Below are 19,158 nucleotides of genomic sequence, written 5' to 3'. Positions count from 1 at the left end.
AAAAAAAAAAGGAAAAGAAAAGATGCTCAAGAGTAAGATAGCAGCATGATACCATAAACATGCTAAAACAATACAATTAAAAAAATATTTGTGAAAGGTAGGTTCTAGCTCTTAGCAGAAACCTAACACAAACTGTAAGCTAATAAAACAACAAATTTTGGTGTTTCATGAGCATACATTAAAGCTCCACTAAGTTTCACTTTAAAATACATCATCCAATCAGAATTAGATTAAAAGTATTGAGCTGAAAAGCTGTCCTCAGTGTAATATTAATTAAAAGAGAGCAACTGTAGAATAACATTTTATAGTTCATAATAAAGAAAAAAAGTATATACTCTAACAAATGAGATTAGAGAAAGATGTCAAAGGGTACACACCAACCTGGTTAAACTGGTTATTTCAGGAAAGTGATAAAGGAAAAAGGAAGAACAAATGATTCTCTCCTTTTTTTTTCTTTTTGGACATACTTCTTTCTGTATAATTTGCCTTGCTACAACAAGCAAGTATCTATACTTTTTAAATAGAGGAGAGTTTTTTTTAAAGAGAAAGTGAAGAGAAAAAGCGAGAGATGTGTTCATAAACTCTACCCATTTAGTATCAACCTATTTCAAGGTGTGCTTCTACAAATATAATATTTATTTTGCAAGTATAATTTAATATTAGCATATTAAATGTTTAATAAAATTTAGTAAACGTCCTCATGCATCCTCCCAAATAAAGAAGCAGCACTTTCCTAAACTGACTTGGCTGAATGATGTTATGCTACCCCTTTAGTATCTTATTAATTTTAAATGGGTACATATATAGACTCATGTTCAAAAGGAAAATCCTACAAAGCATTTTCACAGATGGCTTGTTTCCCAGTGGACAGAAATTTGACAGAGCGTGAAACAACAACCTATTATTATATTAATATTAAGGTCAACAGAATTATTTTGTATGCATAACTGAATATTCCAAACATCTGAAAGCCTTTAGTCCTTATCAAACCAAAACCTAGACAAAATATCATGATGTAAGGACTGAAGAGAGTGATGTCATTTCAAAAAGTATCTATGGTGCTACTATATAGCCTCTAAAAATAAACAAGAAGCTAACTTCATACCTTGTTAAAAGTAGGTAATTTCTAGCCCCTGAAATGCATTCTCTTATCAAGTGGCATTTTTATCAGAACAATATAGATTTAAAAAAACAGGGAACTTGAGCTCACATATGGTTATGAAAGCAATGCAAACAGTTTTATTGAAACTACATTAATTCTAACCACACTAAGACTTCTTAATAATACAGTCAATGCATCAATTCGCTCATATTCATGACTCACTGGTACTAGAAAAGTCAGTTTTGTTCAGTTTACTTACTGCAGATTATAAAAGTGTCTACCTACTACATGTTTTTAAGATAGTTTCAGCATAGGCAAAAGAAAAGTGACCCAAGTGATGCAAATTAAAAGGATGCTTCACACCAGTAATTATGTAAAGAACTGAATAATGGCATTCTCTTATAGAAGCCTGGAATAGTTCAACTTATTCTCCCCCAAGAAATATGGCCTCATGATTTATCTTAAAGCAAAGCCCTAAGGCACCTGAAAGGTTTATTAAACAAATTCCCAAGTATACTTCATTATCACCTTGGTGTAATTCTAAATGCCACAAAGTTAATTCAGCAATTCACTGTTTACAAAATGGTTATCACATACCAACACTGTGTGAAATACAGCAGTGATTACAATACACACCTTGTCTTCAAGGAACTTATAATCAAGTATGAGAACAGAATATGCTCACAAATGACTATACAGCCTTTCTCAATCGAGGTTATTCACCTGAATTACAAAAGGGAGAAACTGATTTGAGCATTATTTTCTCAATTCTTTCAAGGATGGCACCTAATTAGTACCATTCTATATGCACATGATGGTTGGCTTAGCGTGTAACGGGAGAAAAGAATCAAAAGGCAGACAGAGTATGGAAGACTACATGTCATGCTCCAAATTTTGTTTTCTTTGCTACTGGATCACTGAGAGCTCTCAAATATTTTTAAGCACAGAAGTAACATAATCAGACACACAAAATGTTATTGAACAGCAATAGAAGAGATTAAGAGAGAGAACTAGAAGCAAGAAGACCAGCTGTAAGATTATAGAAATAATCTCAGCCTCTGGTGTAAGGATGTCCTGAAAACAACAGGATCAAAAAGGATGAAAAGTGAATGAACCAGACTTCATAAATGACAAACCCAAGAGCAGGAGCTGTGACATGAAAGCTGCCTCCAACGCTTTCATCCAGGATGGCCAGGAGGACAGTGCTAACATGAAACAGTGTTAGAAACATAGTAGTTACAGGTTAAAAAGAAAAGAATGGCTAATTTTTTTTAAAGTATATTTTCTATCCCTTTAACTATGCTAGATTTATTTTAGAATATTTTTAAATTTTAGAATAAATAAGAACCATAATTAAAGACCAGATTTTAATGCACGTATATCCCTACATCACTTCTTCAGAATAAAATACTAACAAACCAGAAGAAACTCTAAACAACTTGATGTCTTGGAAATAAAGAATCCCACCATTTAGAGTAAAGAATAAAGAATCCCATCTTAATAGGCTGCCAGAACCAGCTTATTAAGAGATATATGTGAGTATCTCTCAGGCCACCAGAATGACCCAGAAGATTGATCCTCTATCCCTCAAGGAGAATAAAAAACTGAGGTTGGACCCATGAATGAGCACAGTGTATGTAACTTCAGTCCGCTCTGCTGAGAATCACTGTAATTCTCTTCAAGGATAATTCTTGTTGTAGGAATGACCCAGCAATAAGGTATATCGTGAGCCTTCAGCCAACACTTTAAGAAAAAGTTTCCCTAAGAAAAGGAATGACAAATTTTATGTCATTGTCTAAAAGTATTTGAAAAATTAGAGGAAGAATGTTGTAGAAATGCACAATGTGAGATTTTTTTCCCAACTGGTCTTGAAATTAAATTTAAATGTGTGGTGTGTTTTCCCTATCTACTTTACCTCTCCCTCAAAGAAGTCTTAAATAACTAGTAAGCAACTCAGAATCATAAGAATCCTAACCTACAACCCAATCGATGTTCATAAACCATATTCTAAACTGTGTGCTAAAAAAAAATTTAATGGAAAACACATGAATATGTCCTTCTATTTATCTATCACTCATTTATTTCCCCTTCTGTCCTCTGTGAGATGATGTGGTCATGTTATTGCTCATTTTTGTGGTCAAACTTCTAACGTCCAAATGTAGGAAAATAAATTAGCTTATAGAATGATTTTGAGATGGCAGGGATGTGTACTGAATTATCTGAAACAGTAGAGGCATGTGTTTTCTGGAAAAAGAGAGGCAGAACAGCATAAACAGTAAGAGCAAAGCTTCAGTGTCAGAGAGTCCTTGGTTCAGATTCCAGCTCTGATACCTGTGAGCTTTACCATGATTCAATTTCTTTATCTATAAAATGGGATTATAAACGCACATGAACAACCCTGTAAAGTAGAATCAGATCGGTGCTTCTCACACCTGGCTAGTCACCAGAATCGCTTCGGAAACTTATCAGAAACATAATATCCTAGGCCCCATTCCATACATTCAGGGGTGTGGTCCAGAAATTTACATTTCTTAACAAATTCCAAAGATGATCCTTACATACTGGTCACAATTTGGAAATCATGAGGAAAATTTTACGTATTTTATGTTTTTATATATTCTTATATAATTTATATATATATATATATATGTAACTTACCAGCACTCTAGTACATTGTAATGTTCAATTAATTATCACTCATTATTTTGAAGTAGAAATAAAACTAAGCATTTTGTAACTAGATGGCCACTAACCAGTCTTGCAGAAGTAGTTTACATAAACCTCTCAACAAAAACAAGACAGACTTACAGCATGATACCATACTGTCTGAGTCACAGTGAGGGATGACATAAATGAAGTTCCACATTAAGGACAATGCTCCTTTCCCACAACATGTTTATGACAGAAGGAAAGCATGAAGTCACACATGCCTAATAACTTTCTTAACAAAGCTTGACCATTTCAGGTCATTCTATCACAAAACCTTTAAATTCACCCCTTATTTTTCAGTAATTCATACAATTCATGCAAATTCACCACACAATAATGCAAACACTAAATAAATGTGTACAACAACATTAACCATTGCAACAAATATCTAAAACCCACAGAGATGGATACTCATTGAAGATTCTTGGTCCTTAGATATTTATGAATAATTATCCATTTTTCCTTTAAAAAAAAGTCTAAACCCTTGAATTAATTAGCAATTCTAAATAAAATGGCACCATATATAAGATAATCAGCCCTTTTATAAAAAAAGGTCCAACCATACTTTTTATCAATATTTTGTACAAACCAATGTTACCTATAGGACTACATTATTATTTTTTAAGTTCTATTAAGAAACTTAACAAATTTGTTTTTAAATGTAATTTCCAGTTGTTTCCATCATATCACAAATCCAAGGTAAATTCAGACACTACTAAGTACTAAATATTCTCTATTTTAAATGTAGGTATTTAATAAAAAATAGTTACCACCCGTAGAAGGTAAATATTCCATGGCCACTTAGAGCACACTACATACATTTATTAGGCACCAAATTTTTAAGTGCCTTTTAGAGATGATTTTTTTAAATAAATCCAAAACTTAGCTACTAATGTTTAAAAGGTAAAATATTTCAGCTGTTTAAAAGAGTATGTTTACCTAATTTACTAAATAAGGTATTTTACCTTTGGGCTTACTTCTCCATATACACATCTTACAACGATTACGAGGATCAGTGATACAAAGCTAACAGACTGCTACAAGCATTGAGAAAGGAGTATGTTATATAAATAAAGCTTAAAGAGAAGAAGTTGTTTTGGTCATTAAATTATAGGACTTTTCCATTTTCTTCTACTAAGTTTTAACCATTAATCCTACTGGTATTAGAGAAACAAAGTTAAACCAACAGATTCATAAGGCTGGGGTAATCTGATCTTAAGAAAAGCACAAACTAGAGTTTAAAAATGTCTCAAGCAAGTATAACCAAAAGTTATCATCTTTCCTCTGCCTGTAGAATATTAAGTACTTATATTAAAAGTCCTTGTAAAGCACTGAACCAGCTCCAACTATCCACATGATAAAGAATGAGGAAAATTTCATGACTTTTAACTACCCACCACACCTATATTTTCAGATATATCTGGTGTTCAGGGAGTGAGAATCAAGGGCATTCAAAAAGCTTTTCAACTTCAGTACATACCTGATACGCTGCAAATAAAAAAATATATACCTGGGACTACCAATAACATGTGATAAGAACTGTTGACTTTCTGCTCCTCTTCCCCAAAGCAACATTTTTATAGATATATCTTCCTGATGCCTTTGAAACCTCTCTACGCTACACTTTCCTGGTTATATTATGGGGTCCCTCCCATGGTTAAAAGGATGTTTTGGCAAGGAGTCTTCAAAAAGATACAAAAACTTAGGAATAGAAGAGAAAATGGAAGAGAAAAGACAGGGTTATGATATCACTTCTCCATCATCAATTACTTCTCAAGAAACAAAACCCAGTTTATCTCATATTTTAAAATACTGTAACAATAAAATTCTTCAAAGAAGAATAGGGATGGGAATAATCTTCCTTCTACTCTACCTCAACCCTTAAGTTTAGGACACAGCAAATTACTGTTTGCAAAATTAGCTATAGTTTCCATGACAATAAACATTCAAAAATTAACTCCAAAATGATTTGTAACAATCTACTGTGGTGATATTTCTTTAAAATATAGAATCTAAAATAGCACAAAGTACAAGACAATAACTTACTTGAGTTGGAACAAGCACAGGAGGGTAAGCCATCTTATGGTGTCTGTACACCCAAAATGCACAAATGACAATCCCCGCAATTAACATAAGTGGCACCAAGGAATAGAGCAAGATGTTGTAATAGGGTGGCTTAGGTGTAACTGGATTCGAAGTAGCTGTGGAAAAGGGGAGGAAAAAACCACTCAGATTTGGTCTACAAAATTCCACAATAAATATTTATTATACTGTCAAATTTTAGGAGAAAAATAAAGAGTAAGAGAAAGTGGGAGTAAATTACTTCATCAACACAAATATGCCTTGTTTTCAGAACAGGGCTATGTGTTTTCCCTGTGAACTTACGCTGTGTGACCTCCATCTCCGGAAAATAAGAAAACCTCTCATTACACATATTGCCCTCACAGCAACAAAAATAAACTTCAGGGCTGTCTTTTTTTTCTATGCAATCAGTCCTATAAACAATAAGAGGAGAAATAATTAAAATCAACATTATTATTCTGAATCTACAACAGATTTTTTAAAAGCTTTTCTCAGAGACAAAATAATGAATAAGTCGTTCATAGCCAACTTCAAGATTTTTATTAATATTCAATGATCAATTCTTAAAAGCCAAAAATGTTCCTTGAATCCTGTTATTAAATCTCATCAGGAAAAAAAAAAACCCCAGGTGATTTTATAACAATCACACTGGCTCCTTGAAACTACTTCTTTAATTTGGTTTTTATTTATTTATTTTTTTTTTAAATTTTTTTATTTACATTTTTTATTGATTCATAATCATTTTACAGTGTTGTGTCAAATTCCAGTGTTCAGCACAATTTTTCAGTCATTCATGGACATATACACACTCATTGTCACATTTTTTTCTCTGTGATTTATCATAACATTTTTTGTATATTTCCCTGTGCTATACAGTGTAATCTTGTTTATCTATTCTACAATTTTGAAACCCCAGTCTATCTAAGGCAACCAAACATCTTTTTTATTACTTTTTCAATTATTAGAAAAGCTTGAAGAGGAACATAAAGCCAATGAAGAAATTTGATCTAGGAGTGCTTTTTCTCACAGGAAATACAGCTTTCCCATTTTATGAATACAACAATTGAACACTATATATAAAAAAATTATATGTGTGTACACAAATACATATACATGTATGTATACATACATACACACACACAAAATACTGCATGCTCATATCTTATGGCAGAATATATTTCAACATTAGACCTAAACTAGGTTTGGGAATTAAGGCATTAGGCCATTTTTTGCAGCAGATTTACATTTCCTGAGCAGAATGAATAGGGTTGGGATAAGCAAGGAGTAAACAGCCATATGTAACAACAAACATATAGGATGTAGTAACTCAAAAACTGATTGGACTTCAGTTGATTTAAAGGGTAGGGGAAAGGCAGCCTTCTATATAGGAACTGAGTTGCTGAAAAGATAGGGATTTAGCCTCTAGATCAAATCCTAACAACCACTAAAAAATAGCTATACCTATTTTTAAAAAGTCAAATATTTAAATATTGCTATTAACATCGCATGGATTTAAAGACATATCTTACAAATAAACTGTGAACTTTGGTAATGACTGTTAGATATTACAATAAGGTTGAATTTAACTCTAAAGTGGAAAGTTCAAGAAATTTCAGGGTGAAGGCAGTTTTAACAAAATCAAACTTTAAAATGAAATCTATACTAGTATCTATTTAGTAGAAAATAAAACACATGAAAGCTTTTTAATAACACGTTTTTAACAATACATAGAGAAATGTACAAATTTAAAATTTAATATTTAGAATCATGCCTCAAATTATAGGTTTAATATGATTAAATACCTAACTTAATTAACTCAAGAAAATTACTTTTCACAATCCAATTTAATTCTTTTTATCAGTCTTTTCCTCCACACTTTGATATTTCTTGAATCTTTTTTCCTTTCTCTTACTTCTCTTACTACCTTTAATATTCATTTTTAATCAAATTCAGAGCATAAAACAAAAATTCATACATTTTAAATTACCATTTAACCCCTAGAAACAAAGCTGCTGTAGTAATTATCCCTGTAAGAGCATTTTCAATGAACAACCCACTCACCATTATGAAAGTTTAACCTCCAGCAAACTGGTTTTAGGTGAGAAGCACAGTAGCTTTCTTCTATAAAAAGAACAGGATCCCTGATTTCAACTAATTTATAAAAGATAGTTTTGGATAAAGATCATTTCCAAACCTCATTTCTTCCCCTCCTTACCTTTCTTTTTTTTAAATTGAGATATAACATTATATTAGTTTCAGGTGTACAACATAATGATTGGGTATTTGTATATACTGTGAAATGATCACCCCTGTAAGTCTAGATAACATCCATCACCACACATAGTTACAAATTTTTTTCCTTGTGATGAAAACTTTTAAGATCTACTCCTAAGCAACTTTCAAATATATAATACAGTATTATTAATTATAGTCACAATTACATTACATCCCCAGAACTTATTTACAAGTGGAAGTTTGTACCCTTTTGAGTCCCTTCACCCATTTCACGCACCCCTCACACTCCCTGGCCTCTGATACCACGAATGGTTTCTCTGTATGTATGGGTTCTTTTTTTTTTTTTAAATTCCACATATAAGTGAGGTCATATGGTATTTGCCTTCCTCTGTCTGATTTATTTCACTTAGCATAATACCCTCAAGGTCCATCCGTCCACCTGTGTTGTCACAAATGGCAAGATGTCCTTCTTTTTTTATGACTGAATGAATAATAATCCACTGTATATATAAACCATGTATTCTTTATCCATTCATCCTCTGCAGACACTTAGATTGGTTCCACATCTTGTCTACTATAAATAATGCTGCAAGAACATGGAGGTGTATGTATCTTTTCAAGTCAGTGTTTTCATTTCCTTTGGATATAGACCCAAAAGTGGAATTGCTGTATCATATGATAGTTCTATTTTTAATTTTTTGAGGAACCTCCAAAGTGTTTCCCTAGTGGCCCTACTTACCCTTTCATAATAGCAAGTATCAACTGATGATCACCTCTGTTAATAGGCTAATAATCAGAAATACAGCTAATATGTATAGAGTAATAATCCCGGGAAAAGTCACAGATTTAGAAGTATATCCTAAATACTAAATACTATCTAAATGACTATTTTAATTTCTCATGAAATGTGGAGCTAATTCAATTTTCATGAGCTTATTCAACACATTTTACCATTAATCACATGTGGCCAATCAACCACAGATTCATGGTAATTAATTAAGGCTCCTGAAAGTGGATCAGGACGTATCTAGTATTCCATGAGTATATCAGTTATTAGGCTCCAAAAAGTCTAGTTATCTAGAATTTTGCAGCCTCTTCAGTCATCAGCATCCACCCGCAGTGAAAATCCTATGGCCCAGGCAGTTTAAGTGATCAGCCCAACATTTAGGGACACCTTACAGAAAGATCACAGGAAGTCAGTAATATATCCACTGTATTTTATTTCAGGTACAGAATAAAACTATTTAAGTGAGATCTTTTAAATAAAATGTAGCTTTCTATGAGGACTGTGTTAGTTCTGATGTAATTCTGAATGTCAAGTTAAAATGTCTCTTGGGATAAAGAACAAAGGCCTACTTTGCAAGAAAAAAAGGGGAAAATGTAGTGAGATCAATTTCTTCCAGATACATAAAGAGGGAAACTAAAAGGAAATTAAACACTATGATTAAGCTTTATTCTCCTTCAGGATAGATTTTCAACAGACATACTCTCTTTTAAAGCAATTTTTAAAAACCTTTTTCCTTAAAATTGGCATTTAAAAAAATCTATAATCCTAAAAACATAAAGAAATGTTTCTTATCTAAAGTTCTCATTACTTGGTAGATTATTCAAAGTACATCGAACATAAAACATAAACATACTATATTTTATTACTTTAAAATACTTATCTTGTCATTACATCATATTATAATGGCCTTCATAATCTCATCTTTAAAAAAAAACTTTTAAGTGAAAATCCATGCACTGATCTTTCTCCTTCTAAAAAAAAAGAGGGAGTGATGAAAATTATTCAACACTATCATAAAAAACAAAATGTTTCCTTACCTGTCATAGCAGTTGATATCATCCAGCCAACAACCTTGCTTCACTATTTCAATGGAACCAGAAATATTCTTCCAGGTAGCAAAACAATGCCGCCGTTTATCTTTGTCACCATAACAGGATTCAACACCAGTTCGATTGGTTCTATCTCTTTCCCAATTAGCATTATAGAAAATACACTCCTGAGTTTCTGATCTACCAAGTATAGCACCTATAAGATAATAAAGCAACAACTTAATATAACTATTCATTCTTTAAGAGATTGTCTCCCAGTTGATCAACTTCAGATCTTCCTAAAATATCAATAATTTACTCTCTTCCTAGTTTTATAACACAGAGTTAAGGTTTCCAGGCCAATCTCTGTACTTTAAATATAATTTTAAAAAATAAAAGAAAGACACCATATATATCATAAGATTTCTCTGTAAAAGGGCAGTTTCACTTCATTTAAGGCTGTCGTTGATGAAAAGCAGTAAAACGTAACTTTATTAAATCCTGACCCTTGATTCTTTCTCAATATTCTGTGTGGCAAAACACACTTCTGCGGCACACTGAAGAACAGACTATCTCCAGATAAAGCCCTTGCATGACTGAGCTGTGAACTAAACCAACCCGTTATTCAGACTTGAGTATCTGGCAGAAATGTTCTCAAAAATGAACCAAGTAGACCTGTTACTTCAAGGAAAACAACTGACAGTATGCATTACTAATGATAAAACATGAGTTTCCAAGCAAAAATAAGAATTCTGGAAAATTTGTATTCATTATCACCATTAGGCTAACACCTTCCTGATACTCAAAAGAATTCTTTTTCATAAAATCAGTGATGATATTAACAAATATGACTTTTAAATATAGGAAAATGAAATGTGCCAATATTTAGAAGGTCTATATAATTCAAAGAACCAATATTTTCTAAATGAATTATGTGTGATGCTCGAACAAGAAAGTAAAACAACTTTCATAGGTTAAAAAAAATCCATTCAATGTTCAAGATAGTCAAGTAGAGTTTAATGTTACAGAGTTCAAAAAGTTCATTAATGGTTTCAGATTCCACACTGTAACTAACTTTTAAGAAACCATCTCTTGTCTTAACCCTAACCCTAACCCTAAGTAAGTAAAGGAACTGGAATACTTAAAATAATTCTGAAAAAGATGTACAAAAGAGAATTCTTACCATCTGTTTTTAAGACTTACTCTAAAAGCTTCAGCAATCAAGACAATGTGGTCTCAGTGAAAAGACAGACACATGTATCTATGGAATAAAACTGGGAATCCAGAAATAGGCCCACACATATAAGGTCAATTGATATACAGCAAATTGATAAACAGCAAATTGATAAAAACTGATAAACAGCAAAGGGGCCAACGCATTTAGAGAGAGAAAACATAGTCTTTCAACAATTGATACTGAAACAACTGGACATCTACATACAAAACAAAGAACCTCAGCTCACAGCTCATGCCATACACAAAAACTTTACTCTAAACATATCATAGACCTAAAATAAAACCTTAAACTCTAAAACTTCTAGAAAAAAAAGAAAAATCTTGTGACCCTAAGTTATGAAAGATTTCTTAGAACACAAAACACATGAGCCAAAAAAGAAAAAATTGGTAAGCTGAACTTCTTAAAACTTCTCTTTGAAAGTTAAGGAAAAAAGTCAGACTGGAAGAAAATATTTGCAAATTATATATCTAAAAAAAATAACTGATATTCAGGAAATAGAAGGATCTCTCACAACTCAATATTAAGAAAACATACTACCCAATTTATAAAAAAAGGGCAAAAGATTCAAATACATGCTTTGTCAAAGAGACATGAGTGGGAAATACTATTAAAAAGATTCTCAATTTCACTAATAATCAGGGAAATGCAAACTAAAATTAAATCTAATATTGATTAGAATTAATAATACAAAAACAAAAACACAGTCTCAAGTGGTGGTAAATACATAGAGCAACTGGGACTTCCCACATGATTGTAGGAATGCAAAATGGTCCAGCCACTTTGGAAAACAGTTTGACAGCTTCTCATTGTTAAACATGCATGCTGTGTAGACAGCAATCTCATGTCTACGTATTTACCTAAGAAACGAAAACATATGCCCATGCAAAAATCTGTTCATGAAATGTTTAGAGTGGCTTCATCCATAACTACAAAAAACTAGAAACAACCCAATATCCAGCAGTGGTAAATAGAAAAATAAACATCTATACAGTAAGAAGAAATGAACTAATGATAGCAACAACATGGATAAATTACACACACATTACACTAAAAATGAAGAGAGACTACAAAGGTTATCTATTAAATGCTTCCATTTACATAGTATTTTGGAAAAGGCAAAAAGTAAGGGGACAAAAATCAGATTAGAAGCTGGAGGATGGGGAGAGGGCTGATTACAAAAGATTATGAGGAAACTTTTGGGTGTGATGGAAACATTCCACATTTTTTATTGTGATGGTGGTTATATGACTGCATTGGTTAATCAGAACTCATAGAATTGTATATCTAAACAATAAACGTTTTATCCTATGTAAATTATAATTTAATAAACCTGACCAAAAAAAACAATAAAGAAACTACCACTTGTTGAGTTGTGGTATAGTATCAAAGAAAAACATCCACAATTATCTACAAAAGCTATTAAAATATTCCTCATTTTTCTAACTAGTTTCATAGTTTGTGTATGGCCAGATTTCCTTCATATCAAAGCAATGTATCATAACAAACTGAATGAAAAAACAGACATAAGAATCCAGTTGTCTTCTACTAAAACAATCATTAAAGAGATGTGCAAAAATTTCACTAATTTTTGTTGTTTTGGAAAACATTTTTTATAAACATCTATTCTTTTGCTAACATATAATGGACTTATTATTGCCACTTTTAAATAAGTATTTTTTATTTTCTGCCTTAATTTCTAGTAAGATGAATATTTCTATAATACAGCCTACATTAAAAAAAAAAAGACTGGGGTTCTAAATTTCTAAGTCTAAAGAAGTTCTGAGACCAAAAGTTTGAGAACCGCTGCTCTACAATGCTTTAGCAGCACAGAGATATAGTTATAAGCTGCTGAAATCTGTGGCAATAATGGCGCTGCAGACTTCCTCTCAACTATGAAGAAATAAGTGTGAGCTGACATGTTGTAAACTATGACTGGTAACTCTATGTCCACTGTATTCTATAAAGGAAGGGCTTCTACCACTACTCATCTGTGTACAAATAGTAACCATTTTCTAAATTATTCCTTTTCAGAAATCTGTTGAAAATATCAGCAAATTAAGTTTCCTCCTTTACTAAATAATTCTAAAGCAATCATGCACTGCCCACATTATCTCAAAACAGGGGATGGCAAACTTTTTCTGTAAAGGGCCAGACAGTAAATATTTAGGCTTTGTAGGCCATGTGGTCCCTGTCACAACTACTCAGTTCTGCCACTGCAGCACAAAAGCGTCCACAGAACAGTAAATGATTGAGGTCTGTTACATTCCAATAAAACTTTATTTATGAACACTGAAAACTAAATTTCATGTATTTTTACACGTCATAAAATATTATTTAAATTTTTTTAACCATTTAAAAATGTAAAAATCATTCTTAGTTCACAGGCTGGATTTGGCCTATAGGCTGTGTGGTCAGCTACTGCTTAAAACAACATCCTAATTCCCACAGTCTAGTAATCTGCCTTGTGTTTGTTTTGTTTTGTTGGGGAGGGTCTTCTGTGAATGATCACTTGTGTAATTCACGTTAAAAACCACTATTAATTATTTTTAATATTCAAAAGAAGGCTCCACTGAGACATAGGAACACCACTTAAACTAAACAAAACTGACACAAAAGAAAGAACATTTCCTAGAACAAAAATGCCAAATGGGTTTCATTTTTGGTGTCAATTCCAAACAATTAACAGTGGCTGCTGGGAGTAATGTACTGAGAAAGACTTTGGGGTTAAAGGGTCTTGAAATTAGTATGGAAAGAAGGGAAACAACATCAATATCTTTTCTTTGCCACCTCTGATCTAGAAAAAATATAAACAAATGATTATTTTCTTCATTTTAAAAAATGCTTCTTAATTATTTAATGGTAAATTAAGATCTCAGAGTGATTTTTCTAGATCTAGACTATCATTTGATTGATTATTTTCCACAGAGAGAAATAAAATTGCTTAGAGGGAAAACCGATAATCTTGCCATCCCCTCCTCAAGTTGATTCTGTAATCAGTCTCTATCCCATCACATCCCTAACTGACCACTAAATATAGTAACATGATAATTACAAAAATAAATCAAATCATATGTATTTTTATGTTCTTAAGTGCACATAGTGACTTTGAAGGTATAGTTCAAGAAAGCATGGCAAAAGTTACCTCTATTTACTAATCTGTAACTGCATCTCTCAATTTAAAAAATTCTGAAACTTTAAATTTCTACCATAGGTTTATTCTATCAAAGTGATTCCAAATAGTTAATATTAATTTCATTTTTATATTATTAAAAATAAAAGGTTTGTGTGCACAGTTTACTACAATCGCTCTTAACCAATGATGTGCACCAGAATCCCTATTTCTCAAATTTGAGTTTTCTCAAATTTATGTTTGTGTGCCATTTTGTAGCCATGGGAATGAGTAATTAAAAAGTATATTGGCGGGGGAGGAGGGAGTACAAAAACAGATATATAGATATATACTGTGTATGTGTTTTCTTTTTTCCTTTTGGCAAAGACCCATTGGTGATCTAATGTTTCTCCCTAGGTAAGTACTACTGGCTTAGTAGACTGTGACCTGAACTTGGAATTTAGTTTACAAACTGTGACTTTGAACAAGTTACCAAAACTTTCACTGCTTGTCTCCACACTTGATTCAATTTCCCTAATAATTCCATAGTTTCATAATTCACACTCAGCCAAGTTATATGAATCAATAAATCTAGTCACAGAATCCAGTATCAGTTATTTCAGATATTTCTATTTCCAAAGCACCACTTATCCATAATGACTAGTAAGGACCACTTCATTTTTCTTACCATTAAAAAAAAAAAATACACAGAACGTGAAATTTGATAGAATATTTGGCTTCAAAATAGCCCTACAAAAGTCATATTCAGATCTAAAATACTCCTCCTATAAGGAAAAAGTAAATTTCACCTAATATGACTGCATTCAAGGATTATTAGGGTTTTGTTTTTTAAAGTGTGAAGCATTAAAACAATACACCAACCCTAATTTTACACAATATCTTTTAGAAACAGAAGAAGGACTTCACAACTAATTTTCTGAAACCAGTATTACCTTGATACAAAAAGCAAAGACAGCACATATGAACACACACACACACACATACAAAAGAGAAAGAGAAATACAGACCAAAATCTCTCACTAACTTAGAAAGTCCTCGACAAAATGTTAGCAAACAGAATCCAAAAATGTATTTTTTTTTTTAAAAAGTAACACACCCCAACCAAGTGGGATCTATTCCAGGCATGGAAGGTTGGTTTGATTCAAAAATCAACACATGCAATCTGCCAAATAAACAGGCTAAAAGAGAAAAATCATACGTCCTATCATTATAACTGGAATAGAGGGAAACTTCCTCAAACTGACAGAGAGCACCTACAAAAACAAAACAAAACAAAACCCTACAGGCAACAGTATACTTAATGGTCAAAGAATGAATGATTTCCCTCTAATATCAGAAACAAGGCAATGATGTCTACTTCCACCACTGGTACTGAAAGTTCTAGCTGTTGCAATAAGGCAAGAAAAAGAAATTGAAGGCATACCAATTGAAAAAGAAGATATAAAACTGTTTCTATTTGCACATGACATAACTGTCTATGCAGAAAAACTTGATGACAAACCAAAAAAATGGGAGAACTATCAAGTGAGTTCAGTAAGGTCATAGGATACAAGATCAACACACAAAAATCAACTGTATTTCTTTATACTGACAATGATTAAGTGTAACTGAAATTAAAATTAAAAGTACCAGTTACAGTTGCTCCTAAGGAAATAATTACATACAGTATAGTAAGACATGTTTAGGATTTGTATGATGAGAGTTATAAAATGTTGAAAGAAATCAAAGAAGACCTTAACACTTGGCAAGACATACTGTGTTCATGGACTGGAAGAGTCAACATAAAGATGTTATTCCTCCCTAACTGATGTGTGGGATTAAGCCAATTTATACCAAAATCTCAGCAAATTTCTTTGTAGACATAAATGAGCTTATTCTAAAAATTTTTGAGAAAGGATAATAAAGGGAGAGATCATTCTTCTTGATGTTAAGGCTTACTATATAGCTGCAAATAAGCATAACAGTGTGGTACTGGTGGAGAGACAGATACATAGACCAATGGAACAGACAGAGGACCCAGAAACAGACCCACACAAATATGCTCAATTAATTTTTGACAAATGAGCAAAAGAATTTCAATGGAGGAGATATACCCTTTTTTGGAGCAAGGGCCATGGTTCAAGCAAATATTTCTTCACTGCCCTCCCGTTTACAATCTATCATCTAGTAGTTCCTGAAAGCCTAGCTCTTGCAAAATGCATCCCAGACTAAATCCCACATTATGTGACCATTTTCAAGTTGTCTCAACGCAGATATAAGAAAATCCCAGATTTCCTTTAATCACGACTCCTCCTTCCCACAAAATATACACTACTTACAATCCAATATAAAATGTTGTATTTTCTATTTATTCACTGTTTTTAGTTAGTTTTCTATATATGTCCTTTTATATGTCAGAATGCCAAGGCATCTAAGACTATCCTACTTACCCCTCAAAAATAAACAATACTTAATGAATGATAAAAGTGAAAATGCAATATAACAACTGAATAAAAAAAAATCACCAACTACTACTGCTCTCCCCAACCTCTTTTGAAATATGTAGATGAAATTAAAGAATATTCTACTATTATGAATTGTTTAATTTCTTTTCTGATTAAGATGACAATGTTTTTCACAGCCCTGTGACCAGCTTTATACTATGACAATTTTCCTATGTATGTAACCAACATTAAACTGAAAGAAAAAAACTATTTTGACAACTTACAAATCTGAGGCTCACTTCTGGAAAAGTATTTTCATGCTGTCTAAAACTATCAACAAGTCATTGAGAACAGAGTATAAACAGGTATGCAACTGAATGCCTTCTCTAACCTTATACCTCCCAAAGGCAACTCAGTCCTCTAGAAAGGGTTAATAAAGTTTCAAAAATAATAAATACAACATGAAAAATAATTTTTGTTTCCCTTTCATATGTCACTGCTTCCTACCACTCTAGGAGTAGAATACATGTCCAGAGAGAATCAGCTATAGTAGAATGATCAAACTGAATGATGCTTTTAATCCAAAACATTTTAGAGTACAAATAAAAATATAAAATTGTATCAAAAACGTTATATAAAAGAATGACTTTAAGCAAATAATTGGGAAATTCTGGTACAGTACCATCCCTCATGGCACAAAGAAACCCTAAAATAAGTCAATGTATACAGCATTTTATTAGTTCAATAGGTATTTTTTTTAAGAGTCTCTCACTACGTTAGGAAGTCATCCAACAACCCAGAAACTTGCAAGTTATCTACCATAAATGAATATCATGCAACCTTCAATATGAAGGATACCCTAATTTTCCCCAAAGAGAAGAGTTTTAAAAATTTTTTGACCAACTTGAAATATACAAACCTTTGTATATTTAAGCCCACATAGTTTAACTCATTTAGTTTTACAAATGTTTTAAAAAATGAAGCACAAAATTTTTACAATTTTGTTCAAACTTCACATATATCTTTCAACAAGTGTCATCTCATTATTTTCTTTTTGAGTCATCTAAAAGTATCAAAACTTGAATTATTTCCATTTGTTTGAAGAGCAATACTTTTTGAGGTAATATACAATATTGACACTGTAAATGTCTTTCCAAGCCACAAATATCCATTCACATAAATACTAAGACAGTGTTTTTTTTTCCCATTGTTCTATAGATATATATTGTGATGTACATAAAATAACTACTTACAATATTGCTTTTAAAAGTGTGCTTTTAAAGGTTGTTTTTACAACTTTTGTAAATAGTTTACAACAAATTATTATAGTAAATCAACCCACCCCCCCAAAGAATAATTTCTTATCTGTTTAAATTCCTTATTCCCCTTTTAGCTATCCCCTCAGGAAACTTCCATAAACATTCAAAATCAGCACTGCCTGGCATCATTTCATTTCTATCTTGTCTTGTCTATCTTGTATATCATATCTAGCTAGTCTATCTTCTACAAGCAATATACTTCTATTCAACATATTATTGAGAAAGAGCCTCAAAATACTAAAAATTTTGCAAAGTCTCAAATACAAAATGACTCAGGAATAATCTTTGGAGGAAACCTTACTTTATATTAAGCATATATAGATGAAAAAACTGATCATATGCTTGTACTGTAAATTAAAACACCAAGATAAGGGCTATAGATAAATGCAGTAGGAATTTGGAGATGATAACCTAGGACTTCTGCTAGACTATCTGTTGTCATCACTGTATCACCAGTACCTGGCATAGAACAGGATCTCAATAAACATGCACTAAATCAATCAGTTCACAAGGAAATGAAAAAAAGGCTTTATGGAAGAAATAGAACTAAAGCAGGACTATTAAGGACAGAGAACTGAGGTACATAGAAACAAAGAAGATCATGACCAAAGAAACAGAGCTGTGAAAAATCAAGATTGTTTTCACTAAACATAAAGATTCCATTTTCTTTAGTACTGGGTATAATCAAGACAGGTTTTCAAGACATCGTAAGTTAACAGAAAGAAGTGATATTTTTAATATTACCTGAAAACAATCAGTAAACTGTGTTGGAATTTAAAGAAACTCAGTAAGCTACACTAACTACCCAATAAAAAGCAAGAATCTATACTATCCATGCTGACCATATGGCCACAGATATCAAAAAGACTGGCAAATTAGAATCAGGGATCAAGTTTTTGCTTTCCATAGTCCTTTATTTGGTCTAAGCATAGGAAAGTAAGATATAAGTGACCTGCATTGGGTGGTTGGCTGTTGATACATGTTTATTCTTACCTTGTGTGACAAAATAAAAGCCTGATCCCAATTATATTTACCCTTTATTTCTCTTTGTTGCTAACCCTCTTCCTGATATTTGGTCTTACTGTCATGAAAGATACGTACTATCT

General features: G+C 32.2%; 1 protein-coding gene across 1 annotated transcript in view; it reads right to left on the bottom strand.

Annotated features, from left to right (window-relative positions):
* Positions 1 to 19,158, bottom strand: part of ACVR2A (activin A receptor type 2A) — a 79,640-nt gene that overhangs the window by 21,069 nt on the left and 39,413 nt on the right. Inside the window, exons 2-4 of the mRNA XM_006196141.3 lie at positions 9,953 to 10,160; positions 6,197 to 6,306; positions 5,858 to 6,012 (exon numbers count right to left, since the gene is read on the bottom strand). Coding sequence (XP_006196203.1) covers positions 5,858 to 6,012; positions 6,197 to 6,306; positions 9,953 to 10,160 — 473 coding nt within the window. The remainder of the gene's footprint in view (positions 1 to 5,857; positions 6,013 to 6,196; positions 6,307 to 9,952; positions 10,161 to 19,158) is intronic.

The sequence above is a fragment of the Vicugna pacos genome, chromosome 5 (genome assembly GCF_048564905.1).
Source record: "Vicugna pacos chromosome 5, VicPac4, whole genome shotgun sequence".
Lineage (NCBI taxonomy): Eukaryota > Metazoa > Chordata > Mammalia > Artiodactyla > Camelidae > Vicugna > Vicugna pacos.
This window is presented reverse-complemented; position numbering and strand designations above follow the sequence as displayed.